Here is a 19,185-nt window from a genome sequence, read left to right as displayed (position 1 = left end):
GAGAAGCCCCTTCAGCCTGACCTGCCTCCTGAGAGACCACCTCCTGCAAAATCAAAGTCTCCCCCTGAGACTCCAGAGAAGTCTCCGTCGGAACCACTGGTTCCACTGAAGCCTCTAAAGAACCGGCGTCCGGAACGGACGACTCATCTTGCCTGGGTTTAACTGCTTTGTCTTTGCGCTTCTTCGCAGAAGCAGGCGCCGGAGAATCCGACGGCATATTATAATTGCACCGCTTCCCAAAGACCAGCCTAGCACAATCTAACCTTCGCTTAATAGTGCGTTTATTGAACCTAGCACAAAAGCGACACCCAACAACGCCGTGCTCAGGCCCCAAACAAGGAATACACAAAGAATGATAATCCCTATGCGGTATCTGTTTCCCACAAGAAATACAGTTATTCACTTTTTCTGACATCCGGTAAAACACTGAGGCAAGAAAAACCAAAATATTCCCAACGGGGTACTTAGCCAACTTGGATTCGGTCTGAAACTCCGAATTCGAAAAATTTCAGAACGCCGAACGGCACTTGCAACGCTGCTTCTGCATCGGACCATGCGGCAAAAAAGACTGAGGAAATGACGTCGGTCATGCGCTTTTGTACCCTGACGTCCTGATGTCAGTTTTAAGTGCCTTGACCGACGTCAGCCTAATACTTTGGTATTCGGGCCGACCGAGGACAGCGGACTACCCATATGTAAGGACTGCAGCAATGTGAGATGAAGAACATCTTTGAGTATTCAAGGGGGAAAAGATTTTAAATAACACATTACAATAAAATTCATACTGTAAGTTAGTTAATAATATTGGCAGAAAGAAATATGCTTTTCCCACACAGCAGTCTATTCTCTGGTGTTGATAACTGAAGTGAATTTTCTCAGGACATCCTTGGAACCTTATGCAAGATTTTTTCAGCTACATTTTTAGCATGAGGATATAAATATCATGGGCATTAAGAAAAGCTTAGAAAAGAATAGTTACTCTGTATGAAACATGATGTATGATTCACACCACCTAAGAGCCTACACCTGAAAAACCTATTTTACTGATTGTACCACCAGCAAGAGAGATGTCTGTGTCAGAAATTTCAAAGGTACTGTGTGCATTTGTTCAGTGGAAGATTCTTTCAAAGTTTGCATGACAAAGTCCAAATCTCAAGAGCATACAGAAAGTAAATCCAAGGAATGGCAGAGGAGACTGAACAAACAAAATCCACAATTCCAAGCAAAATAGCGTACAAAACTTTAATGACCGCTTTCATCACACGACTTCATCAGAATACACTCCATTAAAAAAATCAGTACCTTAAATACATATTTGAATTACCAATCAACATAAGTGGATCCAATTAAGTGATACAAAATTTAAAAACACAGTGTTCATGTTTCAAAGAAAAAAGACAAATCACTATGTTTGTTAATAGCTAACTTACGATATTTTAAAAAACACTTAACGTTGATGGTCTCGTTTAAACCAGGGGTTTTATCAGAATTTAATCTGATCTGCCAAAGTGTCTCCCTTTGCTCTAAATAGTTTTTAAAATCCCCTGCCCTCATATCCGTTTTACAGACTTCTAGAACAGAAAAAACAAATTTTTTAAAAAAGGAACAAACAACAGAATGCTTGTATAACGCATTATTTTGATCTTTACTTCTAATGCTATATAAATGTTCCTTTATGCGTGTCCCTAAACATCTAGTGGTCATTCCCACATAAAACGCTGGACACGCAGTACACATCCCAATATACACCACCCCGTGAGAGTTGCAAGTAACAAACTCATGGACCTCAAATGTTCTGTCTATTGTAGCAACAGCAGTGCTGGAACCTACAGAAATATATCTGCAAATCCTGCATCCCTGGCAACAAAACATACCCTTCTTTTTAGTCACAATCTGACTTGTGTTTGAACTATTATGTTCTAACATTTTTTTAATATTGTAGTTATTGCGAAACACAAAACACGGTTTGCTTCCAACTACACGAACAATATCAGGATTTCCTTGAATGACCCTCCAATTCTTTTCAAGCACAGATCTAACACGGTTGGTATCGCCACTCATTTCAAGAGAACACACTAAATCAGAATTGAAATTACTGAGTTCTCGTCCACAATGGTCATCAACCATAATATTCATTGACTTGTTGAGAATAGCTGGATAATGGGTTAAATGCTTGTTAAAAATATCATTGTCACTGTCAATTAATAAAAGTTCATCATAACCTCTCTGTAAAAACAGTGAAGCAATGAAATGAAATTCCTGAACTAAGTCCTGTTCTTTGCTAGTCATGCGACTGGCTCTAATATACTGGCCCCTAGGTATATTTCTAATGATATGTTTCGGGTGGCCACTTTGGTAATGCAAATATCCATTCGTGAAAGTTTGCTTCCTAAAAATTTTACTATGAAATCTGTTGTCAACAAAATCCCACCAAAAACAAATATCTAAAAAATTAACTGCCAAGCCAATATCACCTTTGGTGAATTTTAAATAACCAGATAGCAAATTAACCTCTGAGATAACAATCCATCTTTTGTTAAAGATTCTTGGCACTTCTTAGACAAGCTGAGGATTTTTTCTGAAAGTGGAATTTTTGATCCTGATAAGCACATTATTTTTACTTTAGATGTGGTTTCACTATACACCTGCATTCCACACGTCGAAGGTGTTGAGGCTGTACGTAGTTACTTATTCAAAAAGAAACATTTTACCAACAGTGTTATATCTACAATTTGTGGATTGTTAGAAATTATTTTAGATAATAATTTCTTTTTGTTTAATAACAAGTATTATAAACAAAAAAGAGGTGTTGCTATGGGTTCTCCAGCTGCTCCTGCTTACGCTAATTTAGTTATGGCTTGGTGGGAGTTTGAAAGTATTCCTATTCTTAAAGAAAAATTTCACATTGATTTTTTTTGTAGGTTTATTGATGATTTAATTTTTATTATAGAAGGTAACGTTGACACTGTTGAAGCTTTTATCTCAGAGGTTAATTTGCTATCTGGTTATTTAAAATTCACCAAAGGTGATATTGGTTTGGCAGTTAATTTTTTAGATATTTGTTTTTGGTGGGATTTTGTTGACAACAGATTTCATAGTAAAATTTTTAGGAAGCAAACTTTCACGAATGGATATTTGCATTACCAAAGTGGCCACCCGAAACATATCATTAGAAATATACCTAGGGGCCAGTATATTAGAGCCAGTCACATGACTAGCAAAGAACAGGACTTAGTTCAGGAATTTCATTTCATTGCTTCACTGTTTTTACAGAGAGGTTATGATGAACTTTTATTAATTGACAGTGACAATGATATTTTTAACAAGCATTTAACCCATTATCCAGCTATTCTCAACAAGTCAATGAATATTACGGTTGATGACCATTGTGGACGAGAACTCAGTAATTTCAATTCTGATTTAGTGTGTTCTCTTGAAATGAGTGGCGATACCAACCGTGTTAGATCTGTGCTTGAAAAGAATTGGAGGGTCATTCAAGGAAATCCTGATATAGTTGGAAGCAAACCGTGTTTTGTGTTTCGCAATAACTACAATATTAAAAAAATGTTAGAACATAATAGTTCAAACACAAGTCAGATTGTGACTAAAAAGAAGGGTATGTTTTGTTGCCAGGGATGCAGGATTTGTAGATATATTTCTGTAGGTTCCAACATTGCTGTTGCTACAATAGACAGAACATTTGAGGTCCCTGAGTTTGTTAATTGCAACTCTCACGGGGTGGTGTATATTGGGATGTGTACTGCGTGTCCAGCGTTTTATGTGGGAATGACCACTAGAAGTTTAGGGACACACATAAAGGAACATTTATATAGCATTAGAAGTAAAGATCAAAATAATGCGTTATACAAGCATTCTGTTGTTTGTTCCTTTTTTAAAAAATTTGTTTTTTCTGTTCTAGATGTCTGTAAAACGGATATGAGGGCAGGGGATTTTAAAAACTATTTAGAGCAAAGGGAGACACTTTGGCAGATCAGATTAAATTCTGATAAAACCCCTGGTTTAAACGAGACCATCAACGTTAAGTGTTTTTTTTAAATATCATAAGTTAGCTATTAACAAACATAGTGATTTGTCTTTTTTCTTTGAAACATGAACACTGTGTTTTTAAATTTTGTATCACTTAATTGGATCCACTTGTGTTGATTGGTAATTCAAATATGTATTTAAGGTACTGATTTTTTTAATGGAGTGTATTCTGATGAAGTCGTGTGATGAAAGCGGTCATTAAAGTTTTGTACGCTATTTTGCTTGGAATTGTGGATTTTGTTTATTCAGTCTCCTCTGCCATTCCTTGGATTTACTCGTTTTTTGGCTTTTTCTACATTTAGCATACAGAAAGTATTCAGATGGTTGATATGCATGGCCCACTGAAGAAACAATGTAACATTACACCTAAATGCTACTGGCAAAGTACAAGGAAGGCAGGATGGAGTGGGTGGAGAAGAGTGTCAGGAGTGATTTGTACCAGTATGAGTGAAAGGGAAGGTCTACAAAAGGGTAGCAAGACCAGCTATGTTATATGGGTTGGAAACAGTGACATTGACAAAAAGGCAGGAGTCAGAGCTTGACGTGGCAGAGTTGAAGATGTTAAGATTTGCACTGGGTGTGACGAGGATGGACAAGATTAGGAAAAAGTATATTAGAGGGTCAGCCCAGGTTGGAAGGTTTGGAGACAAAGCCAGAGAGGCAAGATTATGTTGGTTTGGACATGTGCTGAGGAGGGATGCAGAGTATATTGGGAAAAAGATTCTAAGGATGAAGCTGCCAAGTAACAGGAAAAGAGGGAGGTCTAAGATAAGGTTTATGGATGTGGTGAGAGAGGACATGCAGGTGGTTGGTGTGACAGAGCAAGATGCAGAGGACAGGAAGAAATGGAAACAGTTGATCTGCTGTGGTGGCCCCTAGTGGGAGCAGCCGAAAGAAGAAGAAAAAAGTACAAGGAAGGTTCTCTGACAGAACTGTGTATGTCTTAATAGATGAATAAGACAGACCCTTAGACAGAAACTCAGAAAGGTAATCTAGGATATATGGAAATTCTACCTACAGTGATACAGGAATATGGTCTTTGTACCAGTCAAAAGAAATTTTCCTGTCTTGACAGGACTCATAATGAATGTATGAATCTGCCTTATTATGATTCTCAATATTCTGAAATGGTTACATGGAAAATCACCTTCAGTGAATCAAAAGGGTGTTTTTTGCAGGAAGGCAAGTCCACCTGCACCTCCCCCCCATTTGGGAAGACCCCCCCCACATACATATACACACACACACACACACACACACACACACACACACACACACACCCCAACTTAACTTATATATATGCTAACTCCATAGCCAAACTATAGTAGGGAAAAGGGCACTGAACATTGTTTTCAGTGTAACAGTGTCACAGTATTGTCAGTCATACAAATTATCATGCTATGTTCCCTTTTGACAAGTAAGACATTCTAATAGAAAATGTTCATGCTTCTTGAAGGATCTGTAATACCAAGGTGGATAGACTTGGCTGTCAGGAATCAAAACTCCAACATGCAAATCTAACTGTTTGATACAGAGAGACAGAAAGCCCTGAGTGCAGCTTTTCAGATTAAAATTAAAGTAACAGGATCATGTAGCAGAGAGGTTGGCCTAGTGTGAAAGTGAGTGACTGATGGCTCCATCTCATGGAGAACTGGGTAACTGGCTATAAGACTGCCATTAAGGCAAATGCCAGACAGAGATCATGAGGAATGATCCCACAAGCCCAAGGCTCCTGTACAACAGCCTGCTAAGAAGCTTGGAGCATTTTGTCAGAGAAGAAGCACAGCATTGTCAAAGGATGCTGTCATTCCACATCACTTTCCAACCAGCACTGTGATGTAATAGTCATTCCACATCACCTTCCAACCAGCACTGTGATATAATAGTCATTCCACATCACCTTCCAACCAGCACTGTGATGTAATAGTCATTCCACATCACCTTCCAACCAGCACTGTGATGTAATAGTCATTCCACATCACCTTCCAACCAGCACTGTGATGTAATAGTCATTCCACATCACCTTCCAACCAGCACTGTGATGTAATAGTCATTCCACATCACCTTCCAACCAGCACTGTGATGTAATAGTCATTCCACATCACCTTCCAACCAGCAGTGTGATGTAATAGTCATTCCACATCACCTTCCAACCAGCACTGTGATGTAATAGTCATTCCACATCACCTTCCAACCAGCACTGTGATGTAATAGTCATTCCACATCACCTTCCAACCAGCACTGTGATGTAATAGTCATTCCACATCACCTTCCAACCAGCACTGTGATGTAATAGTCATTCCACATCACCTTCCAACCAGCACTGTGATGTAATAGTCATTCCACATCACCTTCCAACCAGCACTGTGATGTAAGAGTCATTCCACATCACCTTCCAACCAGCACTGTGATGTAATAGTCATTCCACATCACCTTCCAACCAGCACTGTGATGTAATAGTCATTCCACATCACCTTCCAGCCAGTCCTGTGACATAAAAGGCATCCACATCACCTTCCAACGAGCAAGAGGTTAGGGGATAGCTCTCTACTTAAAAATACCAAAGCAGATATAGATGATTGCCTACCAGCACACAGTTCTCAACCCACAGCGTAGAATAAGATGTTGTTACTAAATGTATCCCCTGTTGAAAATGTCATGATGTGGTTGCTAATGCCAGGCAGGATGCCTAGCACAAATGAGTAAATGAAATGCAAGTGAGACATAATGTTCCATGCTGGTAAAGGCCGAAAGAAAAGCTCCAATATCCAAGTAGTTTGATGTAAGAATCCAATACTGAATATAGAATCTTGTACTAGACCTGAAACTGAAGGTCTTGTCTAAGTGGGAGGTGCAGAAATTGAGATACGGTCTCCTGAAAGTGAGAAAAATATGTCTGCTTGGATTAGCCACGCTTGTTTGATTTCTGTACAGCCTTTTGAACTAGGCGGATTAAGGAAGCAAGTAAAGAAGATTGTTCCCCGATGTCTTTACAGGGCATTGTTTTATTTTTATTTATTTAATTTAACATTTGTTTACTGGGAAAGTCCAACTTGGAACAAAGTTAATTTTCAGCAGAGGCCTGTGGAAAAATGCTCCAGATGCATGTATTTGTAATGTGGGTGGAAAGCAGAGCACCCAGAGGAAACCCACATGAATGCAGGGAGAACATGCAGACTCCACACAGAAGGCACCCCAGCTGAGAATCGAACCGGAGAACCTCTTTCTGTGAGTGACAATGCAACCGCTGCACCACTGTGCCGATTATGGAATATGGTCCATAACTTGGGTAACTATGAGCTCATGTAAGAGGCAAACTGATCCCTCTGTCACTGCCCCAGACAGATATCAGGTCCCAGAGTATCTGGAGATTAGTTAAGATGTGAGCTAGATGAACTGTTTGCTGAAAGGCTCCCTGTACCTGATAGATGAGTTGCCTGTAACTGCAAATCCACACACAATGTTAGTTCTCTATTCATAGATGAGTACTAGGCTAACTACTCTAGGGCAATCTTTTTTAAGCCTAGCCATGCTTCCCAAGGTGAGAATTAAACTCTGAATCTTGTGTCTTTGAGGTAAATAACTTAACCATTATGCCAACCCCCAACTAGTCAAGTGCCAGTGATCTAATAAGTTCTCAAATCTGTATAGGTAGTTTGAAAAATAGTATGACCTTGAGCAACTTGCTTGTTCATGTAACCTTTGAATTGTCAGTATTAACTCAATGTGCTCCTGAGAGGGTATCACTGATATTTCATTTAGACCGATATGCATCCCTCTCCATAAAGAATATTAAGTTCCCTGGACTAGCAGGTACTAAAAATAAGCACCTTGGCTGGAGTCCAAGACTTCTGTCATCAGGTAAGCCATGCAATGAGATGATAGGAAGGGCTTATCCACATTTAGCTGCACCATCATTAATCACTAGTTTAATTTCCTTTAACAAATGAAGGATCTGAGGAAGAAGATGTTCCAATAGATCCATAATCTCTTCCAGAAACTGTGCAAGTAATGTTGAAATTTCATGAAAAGCATGCCATTGGGTCTAACATATGGCCTAGGAATACTAGAGATGCCTTTGTTAACAGTTGGGTCTGGGATGCTGCCAATTGAAACAGGGGCACTTTTGTTTAATCTTCTCTCGAGGAAGAGTGACTTCTTAATGAACATAGTGCCCAAGCCTGCACCCAGAAAGGCCATAATTTGAGCTTGCATGAAGTCTGACTCCTTTAATTTATTGTCCATCCTAGGAGCTTTAGAAATAAAATGACTGTGTTGAGGTTGCCTTAACTTCTGTGAAGAGCAAACCTGAAAGTTATCTAGACATGAATAAATGTGCATGCCATTTTCCTTAAGACTCACAACTGTGAAGACGCAAGCCTGAATGGCAAAACTAGAGTGACAGTATTGCTGTCTCGATGTGAACCTGCATAACTTCCCACTACTAAAGGATTCATTTTCAGATTGGATACGCCCAAATAAACATCTTTCAAATCCAATGTCATTATCTAGACTTCATGAATGAGAAGAAAAAGCAATGAACTGGGATAGGAGTCGGCATTCTGAACCTTGAAATGCTTTTCAAGGAAAAGATATCCAGAATGCGTGTCCAACTTCAATTTTATTTTTGGGTGGTGAGGATTTTTGAGTAAAAGAAAAAATCTGTTTTGTAAAAGAAACTTGGTTATTGTCAAGTAAGGAATTTGATGTAATTAGAATCATTTGAAGAAAGGTTTTCAGAATGAAGTTTGTCTTGTAACATATTGTGAAACCTCTTTCCATGACATACTTACATTGATTTTGTCCCTGATGTGCTAGAACTGAGATGTCTTAGCCCCAAATAAAAGTGGAGGTGAATGGTACAGGCAGATGATAAACCCTTTTAAGTTTTTTTGAAAGGAAGGGAGGATTGATTTTTCAATATAAACAGGATTGTCAAAAGAGCTGTGTAGAGAAACTGTTTTTACAATCCGTTGCTGTACCAGTATCAGTTCTAAGTCATGGGAGTGGATTTTTGTAACCGTTTCTTGGATTTGTCTGACCTACAATAGGATTTGTGGATACCATTGAATCCTTTAGTAGTAATATTAAGTTGTGGATACCAAATGGACATATACTGTATTAACATTTCATGCTGTGGAAATCTAACTAGCACACTTAACAGCTTTATCTAGTTTGGCACCAGAAAATGTACAAAATTATTTCTCTGTATTTTCTACTGTCCTCCTTTCAAACTGTTCAGGTAATAAAAGACTATGATTACAAAATACTTAACTGTATAGTAGAGTAAACATCATCACCTTCACTATCAGATTCAAAAACACTGTCTTTAATCGCAGCTGGGGAATGGCATTGTTTAGTTTCAACTTTGTGCTTTGAAGAAAATGACTGGGGACTCTGTACTATATAACATCATTTCTAATAAAACATTATCATATTTTTGCAGCCAAATTACATGCAAATGCATACCTTTCAGATCCAGAGTTATCATCCATATTTGCTTGAATCAAACTGTCTTGTGCCAGCTGAAAGTTGTATGTTAACCTCTGAAAGCTGATTAGAAGATATTTTATTATTATATTTACCCTTACTGACCAATTCCTTGGACCCTTTTTAACCACTACCCAGGGAAACAAGCCCAAATTAACAGTGAAACTATGCAAATAAAATAAGCAGCATTCATACCATGCACATAAGAAATATACATAAGACAGCATAAGTAACATGCATCTGATATACATTTATACATGTAAGCGTTATGTAGATATTTTCCGCAGTTTTTGAATACTGCAGTATATGTACAGTACAAAGGTTGTAGTATCGTAATTATCAAAAATGAAATAAGGGGAACTAAAAGCTCAAAACACAAAAAGAGTAAGGAGTAGAAGGAATACTACTATTTACATATTGCAGATAAACAAGATGAATGTGAATAACCCAACTATTTTTTGTTAATTTTCTCCTGACTATAACCAGGTGTATCTCATGTCTATGTATTCGTTGGTAATACTACTTATATACTCTTGTTTTTACTTGTATTATTGTATCTGATAACTTGGAGCTTATCTCCCCAGGCCTCCACTGAAAATGGACATGGCTCCAGTTGGACTATCCTGGTCAACAAATGTAAAATAAAATAAATAAATAAATAAAGGAATTGTCTTGACAGAATTGCTAAAAATTATAGTAATGAAAAACATAGAAGGAAATGATGTGGCTGACCAGTTCAAACAAAAAAATGTCTGAAACACTTTCTGTTCAAATAATTTCTGAGAAATACAATCTGTAAGCATTAGTACTGTGCAACTAATCTGACTATATTACAGTTGTAGAAAAAATAATAAGTTCTTGAACTGGAACCAGTTTTGATTCATAATCTCTTCAAGTGGTTGAATAATTCTGGCGACACATTTCCACTACCGGTGTGACCTGTTTGCACACATTTTCTTTGCCAATATCCGAGCTCAAGACATGTATATCATTACTCATCATTCTTATAAAAAAATGTATGCCAGGGTTATGTGCCCTCAAAAAGAGCTGCATATCCATCACTATGAAAGCAGGGGTAATGAAATACCCACAAATGTATCCAGCATAGAAGATTTTTGAGTTGAGGCAGTAGGAAAAAAGTTATGCATTTAAATAACTCTTGAACAGCTACATTGTTATTCACAATTTATTTTTTCATTTATAGTATTAAAACAATGAAATGCCATCCTTATAAATTTAGAGGGAGACTGATGATAATTCAAAAATCAGTGCAAAATATATAATCACTTTCTGCTTTGATTGCAGCTCCCAGACATGATGCCCAAATTACAGATTGCTGGTAAGTACAGTAGTTGTTCTATTTGCTTTCTAACCAAAGGATCTTAAAATACTGTGTGTTAGTCTGACATGATATTGTTTAAGAAGGTTCAGTAGGCTTTCTACTATACAGTAATCATAATTCTGGAGTGCACTGCAATATCTTGTCTCCTCTTCAGCCCTTTTGCCAGTTGCCACAACATGCTACATTTTTTATTGAGTTGTGACTTAGGAAGATCATGTGGAATATACATCACAGCTGCATGCTACCACCTATGCTGTGTAAAGAAATAGCCGGGCTTGCTGATCTCATTATTTCATGTGGCGAAAAATACCTCTTGCCTTTTATTAGATGAAAATAAGATATTTTATAACTTTCTGGTCATATTCATACAGTACTTTGCAATTAAACTACCCACATTGGTTTAATAACAAAAAAACCCCAGAAAACAACCTAACAACATCTATTTATACATCAAAATGCAAATAAATAAATAATCCATGCCTGTACTGAAAGTTGTCAGTGATGCATTGCCAAAATGATATAGGTCTACAAACACATGACCAAGACATACACAGGTACTTTAGAAGGGTTATATCACTTAAATTACAATAGTCCATAACATAAATTAGTTGATTTTCTGTATATTTTTTATTATTCTGATGAAATAAAACTCCAATGGGCGTGCCTGATGATGTATAACTACCACTGAAATTCATTAACGGCCTACTGCATCATGTTAAGGGCCGCAGTAAAAAAAAAAAAGGCCTATTAATATGATATGATATTTTGCAATTCAGTCACATTAACCACAATGAGAAAAGACCTCATTATTGGCTAATTTACATGTCTACAAATCGCAGTCAACTACCGCAAAGTGAAGATCAACACTTCCCACAACAGTGAAGCATGGCAGCCACATCATATACTCACAGGTATCCCTCCACCTTCGTTCACTCTCCAACACAAACACAGGTATATATTCAAACAAACACACACAACACAGACCCCGTACCTGTCCCTGAGTTGTCTGAATGACCCCAATGTCTCCTTTACCTGCCTTATTACACCCCAGAAAGTTGTAGTCCCACATTAATGCCAGGCATTAGATTTTCAAGTCATATACTGCTATGTGTCCTTGGTGTCCAATGGTTCCCCCAAGTAAATCATCTTTGGAATTTAAGAAGATGCTATGCTTTTTGGTAGCTTTCATCTGGACTCCTAGTAGCTTCATGTTCCTTTCCTTGTATAACCTGTAAAACTGCACACAGTTCTCAAGGTGTGCCCTCACCAAGGCCATCATAATGACAGCATTAACTATCTGCTTCTTGAGTTTGTCCCCTGCGGATACCATTGAAAATTTTCTTTCATCCTGCCACTTCCTTTTTACTCTGATCCTGGAAGTTCATTTCAGGTGTGATCTGTGCTCCCAGAATTTTTCCAGCTCTGATGATATCAGTCACATGTACCCCAGACGATGCATCGTACTGGGGTTGCTGTGTCACGAGTGGAGTACTTTACATTTGCATACACTGACCCATAAATGTCACCTTTCCAAATCTTTCCTTAGACATTTCCCCACAGTCTCCATTTTTGTAGCTATCTTTGTGCCATCAGCATAGATGTTGATTTTGTTCTGTATTCCCTCAGATACATATGAAACAAGCACAATAAACAGTACAGGTCTCAGGACTACACCCCCCCCCTTTTTTTTTTAGTCCACTAGTCAATTGTCCATTTGTATTCAACCTTCAGACATTTTTTATTTTATTTAACATTTGTTGACCAGGAAAGTCTGACTAGGCTAGAGCCTGTTTTCAGCAGAGGCCCAGGGAGAAATGCTGCAGATGGACGTCTTTGGAGTATGGGAGGAAACCCATGCGAATGCAGAGAGAAAATGCAGACTCCACACAGAAGGCACCCCAGCCAAGAATCAAACTAGAGAATGTCTCGCTTGTGTTAACCGCTGTACCACTGCACCACCCATATGGCACTGCTGTTCCTCATTCTTGGCCCTGCTTCACTCTTCTGCTGAGGGAGCACTTGAGAGGCATTAGTAGGCAATGCCTGAGCCTGTCTACTAGAAAACTGGCTTTATCATGGATGTGAATGGCAATCAGAATGAGGTTTGTTTATGTAGCCAATTCCCTTAACCTTATTGCTTCCTAACAGAGACGATACAAGTGAGTTCCCCTTCCATGTTTATATGCAAAAACAATGTCAAGCTGTCAGTGTACAGAGCCATAAATCCTTGGGGCACGGAGTCTAGAAAGGCTTGAACTGGGAGGAGGACTTATTTCATCTCCACACAACTGACATGCAAACCAGCCTCTGCATGATTCAATGCACCTTGGGCAGTTTGCCCTTCACAATGTTCCTTCCCACTCCTTAGGGCAGAGACATCCTAGGCAACAGTCACTACTGGACTTGGACTTGGAGTGGACTAGACTGGTCAGAATTAGGTTTAGAGTGTGAAACCACCACTTCAGATGTGACCTACAAGCCCTGGAAATTTTGAGCTGAAGGCTCATAGGATCTATAAACTGGGACCACTGAAAGTTCAGGGTCCGTTGAAGAACTAATCCACTGAAGGACTTACATAAAATACCTTGTAACTGGAACCATGCAGATTATTACTGTCATCAGTCTCAAGAATCTTGGACATATAAAGGTTGTTACTGACTAAAACTGAAAATTGTGAGACCAGGTAGTGTAAGGTAAGGATTCTGTCCATGAAAAAATGAGTCCTACACAAAAAAAGTGAGTAGGGTACAGCCTATGAAAGTCAGCATTTGAGATGACTCCATCTGGGGCTGTGCAGTGCCACCCTTGTTGTTGTTGACCATAACTAAACTATTGCTGATGTGTGCTGCAGTGCATCCTAGAAAAAGATGCATTGCAGAATCTGAAATTTCGTGCCAGCATCTTGAAAGGTCTTTCCTCTATTTTCATGTTCTTTATGTGTGTTTTAACATGGAGTTTGAAAGAGCAAACCCCTCAAAGGTAAGGCAACAGTAAAGGCCACTTTGGTGTCAATGGCAAATTCTATCAAACTGAGCCAGCCATGACAGTGTAAGGCAATGACAGTTACTACCACCTAAGCCAACAATTTAGCTTAATTGTAGCAACTGTCATAATGAGGCTGGCTATGGAGGAAACAGTAGCTACATGTGTCTGCATTGTATGCTTTAACTGTCTGTCTGAGAACTCATCCAGCAATTGATGCATTTCATCTGCTAGACCCAAATGGAATGCTAGGATATGAGGAAGACAGTTTACAGCACTCAGTATGGAGGATGTGGGGTGGGACTTAAATTTTAAGAGTAATCAAAATGACAATGACATCAAATTTGTGAGTCTCAGTCCAACACATCCAGTCCCTGAGAGGCCTGAGGATCTTTTCAAGTCAACTCTGGACAAGTACCACAGCATTAGTGCATTACCCTGCAATTCTTACAGCCAGTTTCACTATTTTTTATGAGTGGGACCATCAGATCAATGGTCGTGGTGAAAAGCCTCATGTAGATTCTGTGGAGAGGTTGCTGGGTCTTTTAGTCAACCCCCTCACTTCATTAACTCAAGAACTTCCTTAAATCTTGGGTCACTGACTAAAAGGGGAATCAACATGCTTTTCATCTTCAATATCTGTGGTGGGAGACACTAGGAAGACTCTACATTACCTATCCTTAGAGATGACGGGTCCTGGGATGAGAAGAAAGTGGATTGGGTCCAAATGCCACAGTAAGTCCCTGCATGAGGCTTCTGGGTCCCCTATCATGCTGTTCAAAAAGGTAGATGGCTAGAGGCCCAGGAAAAAAATATATATTTGCAGCTGAGACTGATGTTAAAAAGGGCATAGATACTGAGGGCAGGAGATGCAGAGCTAAGTGCACTGATAGTGACAAAGTTGATGCACAGCCTAAGGTCAAAGGCATTGGGCCCAGTTATTGAAGACCAGAATTTATAGAGGTGAGAGTCAACATGAACAGACTGTGCATTGAGCTTGACCTCACTATGTTGATCTCCAACATTAAGCTGACCTATGCAACTGTTGATTTTGAGGGCTTCAGTCCTGGATGCCTGATGGCTGTCCTGTCACAGCCAGCATCCACACAGACAAGACTGATGCTGAACTCAATCATGAGGGTCAGAACCACAATCCTGAGACTAAAAGACCCATTAGTGTTGGCAGCATCAGTGCTGATACCATGGACACTGGTGGCAGTATCAACATCAGAGTCATCAACATCAAGGACTACAGTCCCAAAATTAAGACCACAATCACCATCAACAAAATTGTAAAAGTCAACATTGACACTTGAGGGATTGCCTCTAGCTTCCTTGAGATGGACTGGTGAGAAAATGACAGATGCTGAAGAAAACCAAAGATCTTGCCAGGAAAGGAAGGATGGAAAATGCACTTCTGTCCACCAAAACAAAAAGCAATGGGGGTATAAGCAGCAAATATGTTTTGCTGGAATCTAATGCATACCTCCACAAACCAGTGGAGAGATAGAAATGGACTTGAATCTTGCTGACAGTGGTCCCATGCCCATGCACCACAAAGTCTATCTGACAATGAGAGAGTTAAACTTGCATTCCTGACAAGTTTAACTGACAGCACTTCACAAACAACTTTAACAGGTAATTTAGAAACACATTCAACAACAGAATAACAAGAATGCACATTATCATTCAATTTAGGCTTTTTAGGTTACAGACCTTGGAAGGTCTGTCCGTGCCTCTTAACCTGATTCTTTTTATATTTGGGAGAATTGTCCTCAATAGTGTTTTAAAATCAAAGGAATCAATCCCAAAGAGTTCAAAGCACTACCCTTTTCCCTTTTTAACAGCTTTAACGTATCCTTCTTTCTCTCAAAGTATTAGGGAGTAAAACTTACATATTTCACAAACAGCAGCACATATTCCTCTCCTAAATAATGATGACACAAATAACATTTATACTAGGGGAGAAATCCTATGACCACACTTGCATTTCTTGAGTACTATGTTATCCATGGTAAAAGAAAAGTATGGTATTAACCAGAGGAAGCAATCACAAACAATTAAAAGAGCAGTGAACAGTAATCAGTAATTATGAAACAGTAACTCTGCAAAGCAACCAAAAAAAGTAAATCACTAGAAAAATGATAAGGCTAGGGAATACCTAGGGAGGGGAACGTGCAAGGCAAAAAAAAACTGCCCTAAAAGAGAAAAGAATTGGAATTATCTGACCTAAAACATTATTTACGTGCATAGGTGTGTGCTAGGCTAATGACAACTAGGACCTTTAAAAGCCAAGTCATGCATCCAAATTGCAACCCATAAGTGCTATGTTTTAGACATTTTTATACGAACAATTCTTGGCTTTGACATGAATTACTGACTACCTCTGTCCATCAGGGACATAGGCACCAGACCAGGGGTGAATTTACAATTTCCCATCCACTGGTCCAAGTTAAGCTTAAATATGGGAAGTGAGGGATTTGCTTCCATAGATAAGGAGCCTATTACAAAGAATGGGAATTCTCTATGATACACATGTCATCATATGACATCCTATGTCTATCAGAAACATGGCTAAAACCTGCAATTAAAGACAATGAAGTCATCCCACCTGGTTACAATATCCTGAGACTAGACTGCACAGCCATCCTTTATAAAGCAGAGCTACAAATTACCACTGCAAACCTTAGACCACCTTTAGATAATAATGCTGAAATCCTCATTTCTAAAATTCAGCTTAACACGTGTAAATCCATATATATCATTTGTATCTACCTTCCTCTTGGAAATAACATTAATACCCACGAAAATATCCTTAACTGGCTTTCTGTTAATCTCCCACAAGAAACTATAGTCCTTGGAGACTTTAATATCGACTGGAAGTCCTGTAGTACTGTACACCTCACTACCCATATTAACCTATATGCCTTCTCACAAACTATTACCTCCCCAACCAGGATTAATAAACCCAATAACAAAGAAAGTACCTTAGATTGGATTCTAACTAATACTCCTCATCAAACATACAAAGTAGGGACCCTCCCAGATTATATAAGTGACCACTCACTAACTTATATTATCAGACATAAAACCAACCAAACCTACCCAAATACTTTAAGGACAACACTGACCAAACAACATTTTAACCCTGGACTTTTCCAAACAGAACTCAAGCAGTGTAATTGGTCACCACTAAAATACCTCCCACACTAGATGAAGCTGTACAATACTTTAATTCCACATTCTTAGCCATCCTTAACCACCACGCCCCAACACGCTCTATTAGAAATAAGACTAAACCTGCCTCATGGCTCTCAAAAGCTACTAGGCAAAAAATTCTTCTTAGAAACAAATCCTGGGCTAAATGGCGTACTACTAAGAATCCTACAGACCATCAAAGCTTTAGACAACTTAGAAATAATACAAAAAAAAGCTATCCTCTTAAATAAAAGAAGCTTTTACTTCCAACTACAGCAAACTCACCAAAATAAACCACAAAAGATTTGGACTAACATTAACAAACTACTACACCCAGGTCAATCTATCATGCCAAACCCACAAGGCTCTAACCTTGAGAATCCCGTACAAACTGCCAATGCCTTCAATTCCTTCTTCACAGATGCCATCCAAACTCTTGCTATTCAGCTATCTCCAGGTACCTCAAATCTACCAACTTCTACTACTAGCCCACTTCCGTCATTTCAGTTACAACCAGTTTCATCTTCCTTCATTTGCTCCCTTCTCCAAAAACTAAAACCTACCACCCCCTCAGCTGACCAACTACCAGCAGAATACCTGCAAAAAGGAGCTAAAGCCATAGCCTATCCCATTTCCATACTGATTAACAGAACCATAAGTGAAGGAACCATCCCAACTATCTGTAAAATCTCTCACATTATCTCCCTACATAAAGGTGGGAACTCTAACGACTTTTCAAACTATCGTCCCATAGCTTTACTCTCTCCACTGGCAAAAATAATGGAAAAATGCATCAAAAGGCAACTACTTCATCACCTAATCCAAAACAACTTACTTGCCAACTGTCAACACAGATTTAGACCATTCCACAGTACTACCACTGCCCTGCTGTCCTTTACAGACTGCATTAACAAAAACCGTAACAACAATATTCTTTCCTCTGCACTCTTTATTGATCTATCTAAAGCTTTTGATATGGTTAACCACAAGCTACTTTTAAATATACTCAAATCCCTTTCACTTGAAGCTCTGGCTATAAAATGGTTTGAATCTTATTTAGACAATAGACAGCAGGCTGTGCTATGGGATAATAATCTATCTACCCACCTCCCCATTTCCCTCTGTGTCCTTCAGGGCTCCATATTAGACACATTCCTATTCTCCATTTTTATTAACAACCTACACTTAGCAATTCCTCAAGCCACCTGTGTTCAATACGCGGACGACTCCACAATAATATGCTCAGCCACTTCTCCATCTGAACTACAGTCCCTTACCCAAAAGCATTTAATACAGTAGAACAATGTTTTTTTACACTGCTGCCTCCTCTTAAACCCCCAAAAAAACAAAACTTTTGCTTTTTACTTCAACCCGGAAGTCCACCCCAGCAAATTTCACACTCGTATCTAATAATGGCACTCTCATATCTCCTGACCCAACCACCAAACTCTTAGGAATAACAATAGATAGCAACCTTAACTTTGATACTCATATTAACAACACAATAAAAACAGTCAACAAGAAATTGTGGTCCCTCTATAGAATCAAACCCTTCCTTACACCATTAGCCAGAACTGCTGTAGCCCGTACTCACTTAATCTCCACACTCCTCTATGCTTCACCTATATACACTAATCTCTCAAAAAACAACATCAACAAATTGGAAATCTGCTATAATAATATTGCTAGATTTGCCACTGGCTCTACTTTTAGAACTCATCATTGTCTTAATCTAAAGCAGCTAGGATGGCTAGTGTTTCAAAATCAGCTTCAATTTCACCAGCTTGCTATTGCCCATAAGACCCTGTATCAACCCACCAATACTCCAATACTCTCTAGCCTCATTACCCCTTACAACAATCTTAAAAACGTATGCTCCTCAAATAAACTACTTGTTTGTATAAGCAGATCCAACAACTTGGCAGGAGACTCTCTGTTCTCTAATACTGTTGGAAAGCACTGGAACCTACTACCCACTGAACTCTTATCACTGTTTTCAATAACACTTTTTAAACATAAACTAAAACTATATCTTAAAAAAAATTGGTTATGCCCCTGTACTAACCCCGACTAACTCATTTTCTTTATGCTAATGGGTACTCTTCACCTTTTACTCTTCTGTACTA

General features: G+C 38.8%; 1 protein-coding gene across 2 annotated transcripts in view; it reads left to right on the top strand.

The window, feature by feature from the left end:
- IRF5 (interferon regulatory factor 5) overlaps nucleotides 1–19,185 on the top strand; it is a 1,182,803-nt gene that overhangs the window by 1,081,491 nt on the left and 82,127 nt on the right. For both annotated transcript variants that reach the window (XM_044088631.1, XM_044088632.1), the window contains one exon: nucleotides 10,843–10,876. In XM_044088631.1, the coding sequence (XP_043944566.1) occupies nucleotides 10,843–10,876 (34 nt within the window). The remainder of the gene's footprint in view (nucleotides 1–10,842; nucleotides 10,877–19,185) is intronic.

The sequence above is a fragment of the Protopterus annectens genome, chromosome 11.part0 (genome assembly GCF_019279795.1).
Source record: "Protopterus annectens isolate FY-2018-M chromosome 11.part0, PAN1.0, whole genome shotgun sequence".
Lineage (NCBI taxonomy): Eukaryota > Metazoa > Chordata > Ceratodontiformes > Protopteridae > Protopterus > Protopterus annectens.
The sequence above is the reverse complement of the archived record's forward strand: the minus strand, read 5'-3'. Positions and strand labels throughout refer to the sequence as shown.